This window comes from Streptopelia decaocto (assembly GCF_964273445.1).
Source record: "Streptopelia decaocto genome assembly, chromosome: 2".
NCBI classification, from domain to species: domain Eukaryota; kingdom Metazoa; phylum Chordata; class Aves; order Columbiformes; family Columbidae; genus Streptopelia; species Streptopelia decaocto.
The window spans coordinates 164,039,264-164,052,865 of NC_138655.1; the positions used below are offsets into that span (position 1 = coordinate 164,039,264).

The 13,602-nt window shown below is 60.5% G+C and overlaps 1 protein-coding gene across 1 annotated transcript; it reads right to left on the reverse strand.

Moving 5' to 3' along the window:
• Nucleotides 1–10,167: 10,167 nt before the first annotated feature.
• Nucleotides 10,168–10,888, reverse strand: H2BK1 (H2B.K variant histone 1; the record flags this gene model as incomplete). The annotated part of the gene is made up of 2 exons (XM_082045184.1): nt 10,168–10,404; nt 10,763–10,888. 2 exons carry the CDS (start codon nt 10,886–10,888, stop codon nt 10,168–10,170), a joined length of 363 nt encoding a protein of 120 aa, XP_081901310.1.
• Nucleotides 10,889–13,602: the final 2,714 nt, after the last annotated feature.

A 13,602-nucleotide genomic window follows, 5' to 3' on the forward strand; every position in this document is an offset into this window, starting at 1 on the left:
CCCGCTGCTCTGGGAAGCGCACCCGGAGCGCGCAGCCGCCCCCCGGGCGCGGGCACCGCCGCTGCTGGGACATCCCGCTGCTCTGGGAAGCGCACCCGGAGCGCGCAGCCGCCCCCCGGGCGCGGGCACCGCCGCTGCTGGGACATCCCGCTGCTCTGGGAAGCGCACCCGGAGCGCGCAGCCGCCCCCCGGGCGCGGGCACCGCCGCTGCTGGGACATCGCGCACGACACGCGCCCCCCACGGGCAGCAGAGACTGAGCACACAGCCAGGCCAGCACAGCTGAGGGCGTCACTCCATCTACCTCCCCACAAGACTTCAGAACGCAGCAGCGACCCAGGCTGGCGTGAAGAGGCACGGTGGGAACCTGCCCGTGACATGGGACAGAGCGAAAGCGTTGAAAACGGAATCCTTAGCCCAACAGTAATGAACACGTGTAAATGGACACACTTGCAAGTACAAGATAAAATACGTTGCCTCCAAAAAACAGATTTAGGGAGAGTACCTTGTTACTGGCAGAGTCATCTGTATGAACTACAAGCCTAAAGATGTAGTGTATAGCCCTACCAGGCCAGAGACTACCCACGAAACCACAATTTTACGCAGCTATTAGCTGGTCATGTTCACTAACATGATGTATTAAATGCTGCCAACTTAAAAAGGTCCTGATGGCACATAGAAACATACTGGAGCCGATACTGTGCATTTTGTTTTCAAGTCTTGAACTACCAGCTCTTCATTTTTTACCTTAAGCATTAATAAACCCTGGTTGTGTTTCACTGGTAAGCCTGCTGGAAACCCAAGCAACTGTGCACGTGCAAACCCAAACGCCTGCGTTTGGCACTGCCCCCCACCCACAGCAACACGTGTTAATAAGCGAGCAACTGGAAACCCGAGGCGTGCTCACATCTCTTGTACTGCAGCTGTAGCCACAAGCAGCAGCAAGTGGACAGCAGATACCCAAAGCCTTTGTATAGAAGGTGAAACGTAGCGTCCTGTGAAATAAAACAAAACAGATAGGACAAGGAGTAATAGTCTTAAACTAAAGGAGGGAGATTCAGGCCGGACATGAGGAAGGAATTGTTGCCCTGAGGGTGGTGAGAGCCTGGCCCAGGTACCCAGAGAGGGGGTGGATGAACCATCCCTGAGACATCCCAGGCCAGGCTGGACGGGGCTCTGAGCACCCTGAGCTGGTGACGATGTCCCTGTCATGGCAGGGGGGGCTGGGGAGGTCCCTTCAACACAAACTATTCTATGATTCTGTGAAACCTACCACAGACAGTCCTTTTCTCTGCAAGCAAGGTCAAGGTTTCAGCTGCAGCCTTGCTACTCCTGTGCAGCCTCACCTGGGCACTCCTGCTCCGGCGCGGGGTTGGACTGGATGAGCTTTCCAGGTCCCTTCCAACCCCTGACATTCTGTGATCTTGTGACACTCACAGGCGTGTGCAGAGGGAGGGAACAATCAGGGCAACATGCCACATAAACCATCTACAGACACACACATATAAGTCCTGCAAAGTTCCAGAGATTAAGTATCAGTTTGTTTCCTGGACCTGTGTTGCATTTACAGCAGCTCCAGTCCCTTCCCCACCGCAGCGTGCGGCCCCTGGCTTGGGCAGCACATCGGGGATGCTCCATCGGTCGCTGGCAGGAACACAGATGGTGGCAGCACATCCCAGCTCAGCACAAAGCGCCTCCTTGCCCCAGATCACACAGTCAGCACCCCTCGGTGTCAGGCTGCGGGACCGGCCCCCCATCCTGAGCCATTCCAGCCCATGCATTTCCAGGCACGCCGGCCGTCCCGCTCGCCAGCCCTTGGGCGGGACGGAGGAGAACTTCACCTCTGAGAACGTCTGTGCCACAATCGCAGGTGGGCCTCATGTTTCACACCCCGCCCTTCCTCCCCTGCTTTCGCAGTCTCTGCCCCTACTCCAGGTTCGCTTTTGCCCTCATATTGCTCAGTCTTTTCTGAGACAAGGATGCTAGAGCCATCCATTTCCTGCTGAGGAAAGCAGGCAGCAAGGTCACCACAAGGGGAACAGACGTCAGAACCCAACGTGCCATTAAGTACCCCGGGGGCTTGATCCTCAGCCCACCAACAGCTGGTCACAGGTGGCACCACGCAAAACCACAGCTGGGACTCTGGCTAGAAGGGGCTGAGCATGATCAGGAGGGAGAGGACAAGGGGAGAACATGGAACTCTGCTCACACCACCAAGGCCAACGGGACAATGATGAAGCAGTATCAGGAGCTTTGTACACACAGTTTTCTGTTCTGCACAGGCTGGGAGGACAGTGGTGGGTGCCCATGCAGCAGAAGGGATGGGGACAGAGGGACAGCAACAAGGCCACCCTGCCCTTCAGCCACTAACCAGCACCTGGGGAACCGCTGCTGAGCTGCTCCATCTGCTCCATCGCCTCGTCCTCCAGCTCGTGCAGCTTGCTGGGGACACTCAGGAGCAGGCGCTGGTGCTCAGCTCCACAGTAGTCAGCCCGGCGCAGGAGCTGCAGCTCTTCTCCGGAAGCCTCGGGGCTGCAGGCGCTGGAGCCTGCGATGACACAAGTGCACGGGCTGGTCAGCAATGAACACAGTCCTGCACTGAGCACGGAGCACAGGTGAAGGACGGGACATCTGAGACAGTCCCATCGCCAAGCACGCCCCACACATCCATTCGAAGGGCAGCACCCAACTGCTGCGGCCATGCCCGCTGCTCCTCAGTGACACCAGGCCTGCCTTATCGAGTACAGTTCTCCTGGGTACCACGCAGAAGCAACCATGGTGGGGAAGAAACATTAGGAGCATCAGAAAGAGGTTGTGTGGGGAGTAGCAGTGCGCGTGTAAACGAGCCTGTAACGAGTTTGTAATATGCATGTGTGGCGCGGCCCGCGCAGCGTCATCACAATGGCACAGGCACTTTCCCGCCTCATTGCCTCCCAAATGGATTTTAAATATCATTCTGAGGACACAATTATTTAAAACGCTGAACTAAACACTCGCTAATGGGAAAACGGCGTGTGGCCTGCAGCAGCCATTCCTCATGGGGCCACTCTGCCCATGTCATCCTCTTCTCCAGCCCACGCCCGGCATGGGGCCACACGGAAGCGTCCTCCCCCACCCGGGGCCACGCAGGGTACCCCTGGGTGACTGTCCCGAGCCCCGCCCAGCGCACAGCGCTCAGGTGAGAACACACTTTGTCCCCACCCCATTTCTGTCCCCGGGCCCCAGGGAAGCACTCTGTCCTGTCCCAAGCTCGTCGGCACTGGTGACACCGCAAGTCGGTCACCAGGGCAACCTGGCTGCATCTCCAGGCACAGGGATCAGAGAGGAGCTTACCAGGCAGGTCTGTCTCCCCACACGTTTAGCAGCAGGTAACACAAGGAGAGGGCACTGGAACAAGGATGGCTTCTGCCCCCCGTTGTTATATGGCCCTGAGAACTACAGATATCAAATAAGACGTGCTTTTTCACCCGATTAACTTGTGGATATCTCCCCCACCCCTACCACACAATCACAAGGAGGGAGATGAAGTGAACAGCGTTATTTTTGGCTACACTCCGGACTCAGAACAGAGTATGAAGAGAGAACAAACAAGGAAACAAACTATTTGCAACAGTCCTTGCTGGCAAAAACAGAGATGGAGAGCAGCTCCTCGGTCCCATCACAGAGCTGTCAGCGAGAACAGAGCCCCAGACACGACGTGTGTGCTCACAGGGAGCGTCTGCACAGCCTTTAGCATCACCAGCCCCGTTCTGCAGGCAGGGACTCCGCTCCACCGGGAGTTACACACCCAGAGCCACCATTGCTACCACCGCGCAGAGACAACAGCAGAGCCCACCCGGAGCAAACCAGAACAGGGACGGAGCAGCGCTGCCCACGCAGCAGCAGCCGAGCGCAGACGACGAGAGTCCCTCGCTGGAACCCGGGCTGCACTTCAGAGGTTCACATGTTCACAGCTTTGGCATCACCAGAGCCATCCATCAGCAGCTCATTTACCTCTGCGTGCTGAACCGTTCCTGCCCGCACTATTTGGAACCGTGTCTAACGATGCGCCAGGGCAGCCACCTGGCAGCGCCGCCGCCGCGGGACACGGCCCGGGACGCAAACGCACACGGGGCTGCGCGGTGGTGCCAGCGCCGCCTCCCGAACAGCCTCCTCCCCTCCAACCTGCGCCACTCGCACACCAGAGATGATCCGGCTCGCGGTCCCCTGCCCTGGGAGAGAAAACAGCACATCCTCTTAATTCAGAGGAAACAGAACACAGCCGCTACTGGTATTTTTTACGAACACTTCACTTTGTCACACTATAGTGTTCGTTGTGAGGGGTCTGAAGAACGGACTGATGCAGACAAAGATAAAAAAGAGATTGCTTCTAGCCGATGTGCATGTATGACTTGGTTAGAACACGTCTATGGACATAGACACGGGGTGAGGGACACGTAACGTGACAGTGCTGCAGTACCGAGAACTCACTGGGAGACTCGCAAGGACACAGACCTGGAAAAAGCCTCACACGGACCAAGGCTGTCCCAAGACACTTAGGAAGAGCGCCTGCCTGGGCTGAGTTCAGATTGGCTTTTTACCGTGACCCGAGTCCTTCTGGGTCATTCTCACAGCGCCCCATGTCTTGTGAGTCCCCGCTGGCCGGCACGCTCTGCCCCTCCTCCCACAGCACCGCCACTCATCCCGCCGAGCCGCGGAGCAGCGCGGCACACGCGGCACGGAGCCGGGCCCGGGCTGGAGAACCTGGGCTGCGGGGCAGCCCGCTCCAAACACAGCCCGAGACCAGCGCGCAGGAAAGGACAACCGCGTGTGACCGCCTGTGCAGCTGTACCAGGGCAGCTCCGTGGGCAGACACAGGGAGGTGGTAAGAAGGATATGAGGCCAGTGACTAATTCCATCCTTCCAGCCTTTAAAGTGAGGGGAAAATACTGTGTGGGGATGGGGCAGAAGTGAGGCAGGATGCACAAAATGCTGCGCTGGAGACTCGAGCCTTGCTGCTCTTGGGCTCACCCAGAGCTGGATGCTCTGCCAGCCGCTTTCAGGAGCGGACGGGCCGCTCACCGCACCGCAGGTCAGCGCCTCTGCGGCGCGGACGGGCCGCTCACCGCACCGCGGGTCAGCGCCTCCGCGGCGCGGACGGGCCGCTCACCGCACCGCACGGCGGGTCAGCGCCTCCGCGGCGCGGACGGGCCGCTCACCGCACCGCGGGTCAGCGCCTCCGCGGCGCGGACGGGCCGCTCACCGCACCGCACGGCGGGTCAGCGCCTCCGCGGCGCGGACGGGCCGCTCACCGCACCGCACGGCGGGTCAGCGCCTCCGCGGCGCGGACGGGCCGCTCACCGCACCGCACGGCGGGTCAGCGCCTCCGCGGCGCGGACGGGCCGCTCCCCGCACCGCACGGCGGGTCAGCGCCTCCGCGGCGAGGACGGGCCGCTCACCGCACCGCACGGCGGGTCAGCGCCTCCGCGGCGAGGACGGGCCGCTCACCGCACCGCACGGCGGGTCAGCGCCTCCGCGGCGCGGACGGGCCGCTCACCGCACCGCACGGCGGGTCAGCGCCTCCGCGGCGAGGACGGGCCGCTCACCGCACCGCACGGCGGGTCAGCGCCTCCGCGGCGCGGACGGGCCGCTTGCTCAGAGAAGCGGGTGCCGCCGCGGGGGAGCGCGGTCCGCAGGCAGCTGGCGCTGGGCGGCTCCGGCCCGCAGCACAAACACACTCGACATCAGGCAGTCAGGGAGAGCCACCTGCAGGGCACGAGCAGAACTGCAGGTCCAAGCTCTTCACAGCACTCCATCCCACAAACAGCACCGCCGCGTACCCCAGGACTGGGGACCCGGGGGCGCTGCTGGAAAGGGGGAGTGAAGGCAGGCACTGCGGCCTAGGGAGCAATGGAACAGACCTGGCAGGAGATGGACAGGTCGCCTGGGAGAGGCAAGCGGCAGCCTGCTCACAGCCCCGCTCTTTGCCTGACTCCCCCAGGCCTTTCTCCCACGTCCCACATCCAGCCAGGTCTCCGGATGACCCTGGCTCGCCAGCGGTGCTGACACCGCTGCTCAGCACCAGCTGCAGCCGCTCCCCACGGCACAGCCGGCTGCGAGGGCCACGGCAAATGGAAGTACAGCCCTGCTGGGCGAGCTGCTGCTCCAACACCTGCGCTCAGGACCAGCTCCAGCTGGCAGGCAGGCACTACAAAGAAGAGAGCAGAATTCAGCGTCCTGTGGTCCAAAGGAAACAGAGCACTCGGTACAACCTCGTCCTCCCCCCGCCGGAGCAGCAGGGCTGGGACCGCAGGTGACACTCGGCCCCAGCTCTGCTGCCTCCACTGCTTCTCCAGGAGCACCATGTACATCTTGTCCAGCCCACCCCACCGACCCGGGCTGAGCCGGACCAGAGACAAGGCCCTGTCACAGCTCCATAGCTCCGGAGACCCCGCGTCACCTCACAAGCCTTGTGGAGTCCAGATCACCCCACATACTCTCACCTGGGACCTACCGCAGCTCTGGTTTCACCCAGCACTCCCACCCCAATCTGTGCTGTCACAAGACCTCAGAACCAGACACCCAGTCCCAATGTGAGGCCGGCAAAGGATGTTTGCCCCATGCCCAGCCAGAACATCACCCTCATCTTCCCTCCTCTCCACCGCAGACCTGAGGTGGCAGCCCTGGCGGGAGCAGCCCTGCCCCCGGGCAGCCAGGCTGAGCCGCCACCGCCCGCGGGTCACACCTGCTGTCACCGCCGTCACCGCGCTCGGCCTCAGGCTGCACAGGCTCCACGGGACAGACGGACTCTGCTTGATGGTCCAGAGCATGGGACGCTCAGCCCCAGCCCTGTTTACAGCCCTGCAGGACAAAGGTGTCTCTTCAAAGCCACTGGAAGAAAGAAGAGATGAGCTCCACCAGTCCTAAAAAGAGAACTCCCTTTGTTCCTCCTGTCAGTCCAGCTCCTTTTGAGCTGTTTCTTCCTCCCGCACCTGAAACAGAGACCCCAAACAAAAACCAAACCCCACAACCCACCAGAAAAACCATATTTGAAAACAGTTTATAAACGTAAGGAAGAAAACCCCTCTGCCAAGTGTGCCACACGGACACGGGGATTCAGTCTCTGCTCCGACTGGTATGAACTGGCAACCAGCGCCGACAACCCGTGCCGGCGCGGAGCACAGGGGAGAAGCGCCTGGGGAAGAGCAGCGGGACATCCGAAGTCAGCAGCAGCTTTTAGCAACCGGGAACCCGAAACCTGAAACAAGGAGCCTGGAGACCTGCGGGAGAACCCGCCCTCCTTCCCAGGGCGACCCCAGCTCTCCACACGCGTGCCCCGCAGCCCTCGCTCCTGGTTGCGTCTGGTGCAGCCGCGCCGCCAGTCCTGCCAAACAACCTGGCTGGCCGCAGCCCAGCCAGCCTCACAACTCCCGATGCGAAGGCTGAAGCCGTTCTGCGCGCTCTGCAGCAGCCAGCAGGGTGCTGCCTCTCCAGCTGCGCAGCACCGCGCAGCAGCGCCCAGCACCGGGCAGCAGCGCCCAGGACGGTCCCCACTGCAGCCTGTTCACAACTTGCTGAGCGCTGAACAGCCCAGAGAAATCAACCTGCTGGGTGCTCTATAGCCCACACATAGAGCTCATTACAGCCAAAGCGAATCTTTCTAAAAATTACAAATGACAAGTCTGCGGCACTATCAATCAAACCTGTTATTTAGTAAGATAAGGTACACTCTACATAAACCACTTCAATTACTGATGTTGCAACCCGTTAGCTTGTTATCAGGTCTCAGAGCAGGTTTCCTTCATTTTGCCCAGACCCAGAGCCAACCGAGCCGTCCTCCTCCCGCCCTTCCCCACAGGGAGACGCTTCCTCCCAATCCGCTACCGTGTCCTGCTGCTTTACTTGCTCTTTTTTGGTTTTTATTGTAATAAACACCGGCAGACCAGAGAACTCCAGCCCTGGTAAGAGTTACAGCTGTACTGATCGTGAAGCAGCTGTCCCGTTTAGCTGCTACTTAACAGGGTGTATTTTGTTTTGTCTTGTTTTTTACCTATAAACTAACAAAGTGGCTTTTTGTTTGTTTCAATAATATTTTTTAATCAAACAGAAGAAAAGTTTATTAGAAACAGATTGTATTTCTGTACTTACTGTGTACTTCATCATTCCAAGATTTTGTTGTTGCTGTTCTTTCCATGTAGAATCTTGTGTTATCTCTACTATCTACAGATGCTTTTAATTTCCCTTAACACTTGCAGCCAAGTGTTTTCCACGTACCATCTACGCTAGATCTTCATCACACCACCCTCCAACACCCCGCTGCAGCTTTCTAAGAACCAGGTTTGACTTTCAGTCCAGCTTTGAGCTCACTTCACCAAGAGGTCCTAACCTACAAACATCTGAAAAGTGTTAAGAACACATAACATCTTACTGTGCCCCTCACCTTCTTGAAGTTACTTGGACAGAAAACTTCAGTTTACTTCCTTTGAAGTGTGACAAACACAGAGGTTTCCCATCTGCTCATCATATTTATGATAAGGACAAGACCTCAACAGCAACCAACTTGCAAGTCCAGTGGCTGGGTCACCCTTACTCATTGTAAAGGGGCAAAACTGCAGATTCAAGCTGCAAAGGGCTGTGCTGGAAAACTGCAGAATATTTGGGTACCACAGCAAATTCACCCGCTTGTGTGAAACTTCCAGGCCATGCGCCCCACACTGAGGTTCCCCCGTAACTTCCCTAAAGACGAGCATGTGAAAGGTAATTTGAGCAGCACTCTATGATAAATATAACGGATTCGTGCTCAATCATGTTCTGGATCTCCAGCACACGCTGGGTGGGCCAGGCCCCAGGCAGCACTCCGCGCAGCAGCGTGGGGAGAGCACCCACCCTCACTCCGGACCCCCGGCGTCCTCCCCGCTCCAGCTCAGACAGCAATTCATGCACCGCTCCCCCGGACCCCCGGCGTCCTCCCCGCTCCAGCTCAGACGGCAATTCATGCACCGCTCCCAGACCCCCGGCGTCCTCCCGGCTCCAGCTCAGACGGCAATTCACACACACCGCTCCCGGACCCCCGGCGTCCTCCCGGCTCCAGTTCGGGCGGCAATTCACACACACCGCTCCCCGGACCCCCGGCGTCCTCCCTGCTCCAGCTCAGACGGCAATTCACACACACCGCTCCCCGGACCCCCGGCGTCCTCCCCGCTCCAGCTCAGACGGCAATTCACACACACCGCTCCCCGGACTCCCGGCGTCCTCCCCGCTCCAGCTCAGACGGCAATTCACACACACCGCTCCCGGACCCCCGGCGTCCTCCCTGCTCCAGCTCAGACGGCAATTCACACACACCGCTCCCCGGACTCCCGGCGTCCTCCCCGCTCCAGCTCAGACAGCAATTCATGCACCGCTCCCCAGACTCCCGGCGTCCTCCCGGCTCCAGCTCAGACAGCAATTCATGCACCGCTCCCCAGACTCCCGGCGTCCTCCCGGCTCCAGCTCAGACTGCAATTCACACACACCGCTCCCGGACCCCCGGCGTCCTCCCTGCTCCAGCTCAGACGGCAATTCACACACACCGCTCCCCGGACCCCTGGCGTCCTCCCCGCTCCAGCTCAGACGGCAATTCACACACCGCCATTCACACGCCGCTCCCCCGGCCGGCTCCGGAGCGCTGTCTCCTCCCGCCCCTTGCTCAGGCCGAGCCGCTGGAGCCGGGCCCGGCGGGAGGGGAGCGGGAGGGAGCCCGGCCGCTCTCTCCCTGCGCTGCAGCAGCAGGCGGGGCGGCCGCTCCCCACCGGGTCAGCGGGAGGGACGGGCAGGATGGAGCGGAGCCGCCCCGCCCCGCCCGGCCCCGCCGGCCCCCGCTCCCCGCCCGGCCCAGGCGCCCGCCGCGGGGCTGCCCCGGTGGAGGCGGCGGCTGCCCCCGGAGCTGAGCGCCCGCCCGCGGCGGGGCCGCCCCGTGCCCTCACCCCGTGTCGCGGGCCGTGCGGAGCGCTCCCAGCGGAGCGGGGCTGGCGGCAGCTCCCGCCGCGGCCAAGCGCAGCCCCGCGGGGCCGCCCCCGTGGGCAGCGGGCGCGGAGCCGGCGGAGCGCTCCCCCACCGGCCCGGGCCCATGGCAACCGCGCCCCCTCCCCGCGGCGCCAGGACAGACGGGGCGCGGGCGCTGCTGTAGGACTTTATTGGGGCCCGGGCGGTCACTTGCTGCTGGTGTACTTGGTGACAGCCTTGGTGCCCTCGGACACCGCGTGCTTGGCCAGCTCGCCGGGCAGCAGCAGCCGCACGGCCGTCTGCACCTCGCGGCTGGTGATGGTGGAGCGCTGGGTGTACTGCGCCAGGTGCGAGGCCTCCAGCGCCAGCCGCTCAAAGATGTCATTGATGAAGGAGTTCATGATACTCATGGCCTTCGAGGAGATGCCAATGTCCGGATGCACCTGTCAGAGGAGAACCAAGCACCCTCTCACATGCCAGGCACCCCGCGGGGAGCACGGGCCCCAGTTATCTCACAGCAGTCTCCAGAAAGTCTTAGGGCCAGGAGCAGCTGTTCAGGCAGAATCACACACTGCAGCTTGTTCTACCTAGGAAACCATCTCTGATGTAGATCCTCCTCTTCCCTCCTGCCCCAAGCTCCCCACACAGACACCTCTGACTCTCAGCTGGGGCTTTGTCTACCCACCCACTTCTTTATCTCACTGAAAAGCAGTTTTCCTTCCTTTATAAGGTTAAGATGCAATAGGCAGAAGTAACTTTACATATGAAGCAGTTTCTAGCAGAAGAGAAACATTTACTCACCTGCTTCAGCACTTTGTAGATATAGATTGAGTAGGTTTCCTTTCTCTTGGGCTTCTTCTTAGGCTTCCCATCCCCAGCAGCAGGGACAGGACCACAGCCACGCTTCTTCCCAGCATCCGCACTCATCCCAGCCCCTGCAGAACACACAGGCAGGGCCAGGGCTGCTTATATAGCGGGACAGCGGCCCCAGGACGGGACACACACCTGTGACAGGTGATTCCACTTCGTGCTGAGTGAGGGGCAGCTGGCCCGAGAGCAGCCTGGAGTCACTGATTCAGCTACAGTTGAGGGTGACATGAGCAAAGGGGTGGGCAGGAGCAGCAGCATCTCGTTCTCATGGGGCAGAAGTGCCAGAGAAGAGCTGTTCCCAGGCCCACCAGGGGTGGCGAAAGGACGGCTCCTGCTTTGATAGAAGGAAGGGAACCAGCGCACTTGAGCTGTTATATCTGGAATCAAATGGCGGAACCAGTCTGTGCTATGGAGGAGATAATGCGGCCCGGGGAGGCTCAGTAACCGGGGAGAGCATTGGTCTGGTGACCGAGCATTGGACACGTCCCAACAGGCAGTGTCCCCCCACGGTCCCAGCTCGCCTGCTCCTGGGGGTCCTGCTTGCTGCACACAACAGGGCCCCAAGGACAGGAGAGGTGACGGGACGGGTGGCCAACACCCTGAGCGTGTGTTCAGTCTGTCCTGGAAGCCAGCGATCACACTGGTGATGGTGACTATGGTGCAGGAATTATGCTACGCCAGGAAAAAAAAACGAGCAGCAACATGGTGGAGAAGTGAACAAAACAGAGAAAGTTTTCTGTCCCTTTGACAGAAAAGGAGGGTTTTCCCTCAGCAGGCACCACAGCGATATTTCATAACAGGGGCCCCTCAGTTCCAGCAGGACAGGGAACTCCTGGAGAGAGTCCAGCGCAGCCACCAAGATGCTGGAGGGAGTGGAGCATCTCCCGTGTGAGGAAAGGCTGAGGGAGCTGGGGCTCTGGAGCTGGACAAGAGGACACTGAGGGGGGACTCATTGCTGGGGATCAATGTGGAAAGGGGGAGTGTCAGGAGGATGGAGCCAGGCTCTTCTGGTGACAACCAGTGACAGGACAAGGGGCAATGGGTGCAAACTGGAACACAGGAGGTTCCGCTTAAATATGAGAAGAAACTTGTTGGGGGTGAGGGTGGCAGAGCCTGGCCCAGGCTGCCCAGGGGGTTGTGGAGTCTCCTTCTGTGCAGACATTCCAACCCGCCTGGACACCTTCCTGTGGAACCTCAGCTGGGTGTTCCTGCTCCATGGGGGGATTGCACTGGATGAGCTTTCCAGGGCCCTTCAACCCCTGACACTCTGGGATTCTGGGATCCTGTGAAGAGGGTAATACTGGCATGTGCCTTCGGGCCGGGGCCGCTGGCGTCTGCGCTGCCGTGCACAGTCTCCTGCTCCGGGGCACGTGTTACCCCGGCACGTCCCCAGCACATCACACCTGCCCAGGACCGAGTTAGCAGACCCACTCGCCCGTCACTGCCAGTGCTTGTACAGCCAGCGGCATTTCACCAAATTGGGTTTATTCCAGGCCTGTCTTTACGGGGAGGCACCTGCCCACCCACCCCTACTGCACATAAACCTCATGGTGACAAGCAGGGTCTGAGTACCCCAGAAAGGCACCTGAGACCTGAAACATCAGTGATCAGGCAGGGCGGGCTGGAGCGGTCACGTCAGCACAGTGGTGAAAGGGAACGGGCTCGGGCATTGAACACGCGGGTCTCCCTGGGAACAGGAGTGGCACGTTCTGTGACACAAACAGCGCCGAGAGGTGTCGGTGGACGACTCAAATCACGAGTAAGGAACAGGTGACATAACTGCTTCTGTTCTGTGAGGCCGTGTGTTGGTGAGGAACGGCGCGGGGCTCCCCTCGGACGGACATTCCACCCCCCGATAGCCGCGAGCTTTGTGCTGCGGAGACTCCACGGCGCTGGAGCGGGCGGCCTCCTCCGCCCGGCGCGGTGCTGGAGCGGGCGGCCTCCTCCGCCCGGCGCGGCACGGCGCTCGCGCTGAAGGAGCCGCCGGCCCTCGCTCTGCAGAGTGGCAGCGCTGCCACGCGGCTCGTTCTCTGACAGCGTTGAGCTGGAATGACAAAGAGCAGCGATGGGTCGTTCAGCATTAAGCACAGGGGGCCGTGACAGAGCAAGGGCAGAGGCTCGTCCACCGAGCAGTGCAGTCAGCTTTGAGCTCCCAGGTGGGCATTCACCCCGCGCTGTGCTCCAGGCGGCCCATCGGGAAGCTGTGTGCACAGCCCGACTCATCCTGAGCTCATCCTCACGCTGGTTTTGCAGCGTGTGGATTGACCCGCAATGCAGACGGGTATCCCCAGCCCTGCGCTTGATGTGACATCGACACGTCTGGCTGCAGCTGTGTCAGATCCAACCTCGCTTTTACTACGAGTAACAGTGTTGAGGCTCTAGGCCACTTCTTTCACTGAAACGACCACCTTAGCAACTAAGGAGCAACTCTCATAACTTGTCTTGATAGAGTTTTGCTTTCCACGTGACCAGACCACCCCCAGACCACGGCCGAGCCGCTGCTGCCGGCTCCGGCTGCTGTGTGTGACCCCAGCGCCGCCGGACGCGTTCCTGCCGCGCTGCTCCATGCACGGTAACGAGCCGACCCCGCAGAGCAGCTCTAACCGAGGCCGAAACACCGGAGTGGTAAAGCACGTGTGTATATTCCATTTCACAAGGCGTGGCCCAGTAACTGTGACTGTGTGCAGTTACAGCTGTTGGCTTTGAGTGCGTACCTGTTTGCTGCGGCCGAGCCGCAGCCGAGGAGCCGCTCCTGCGCCGCAGACACGGCT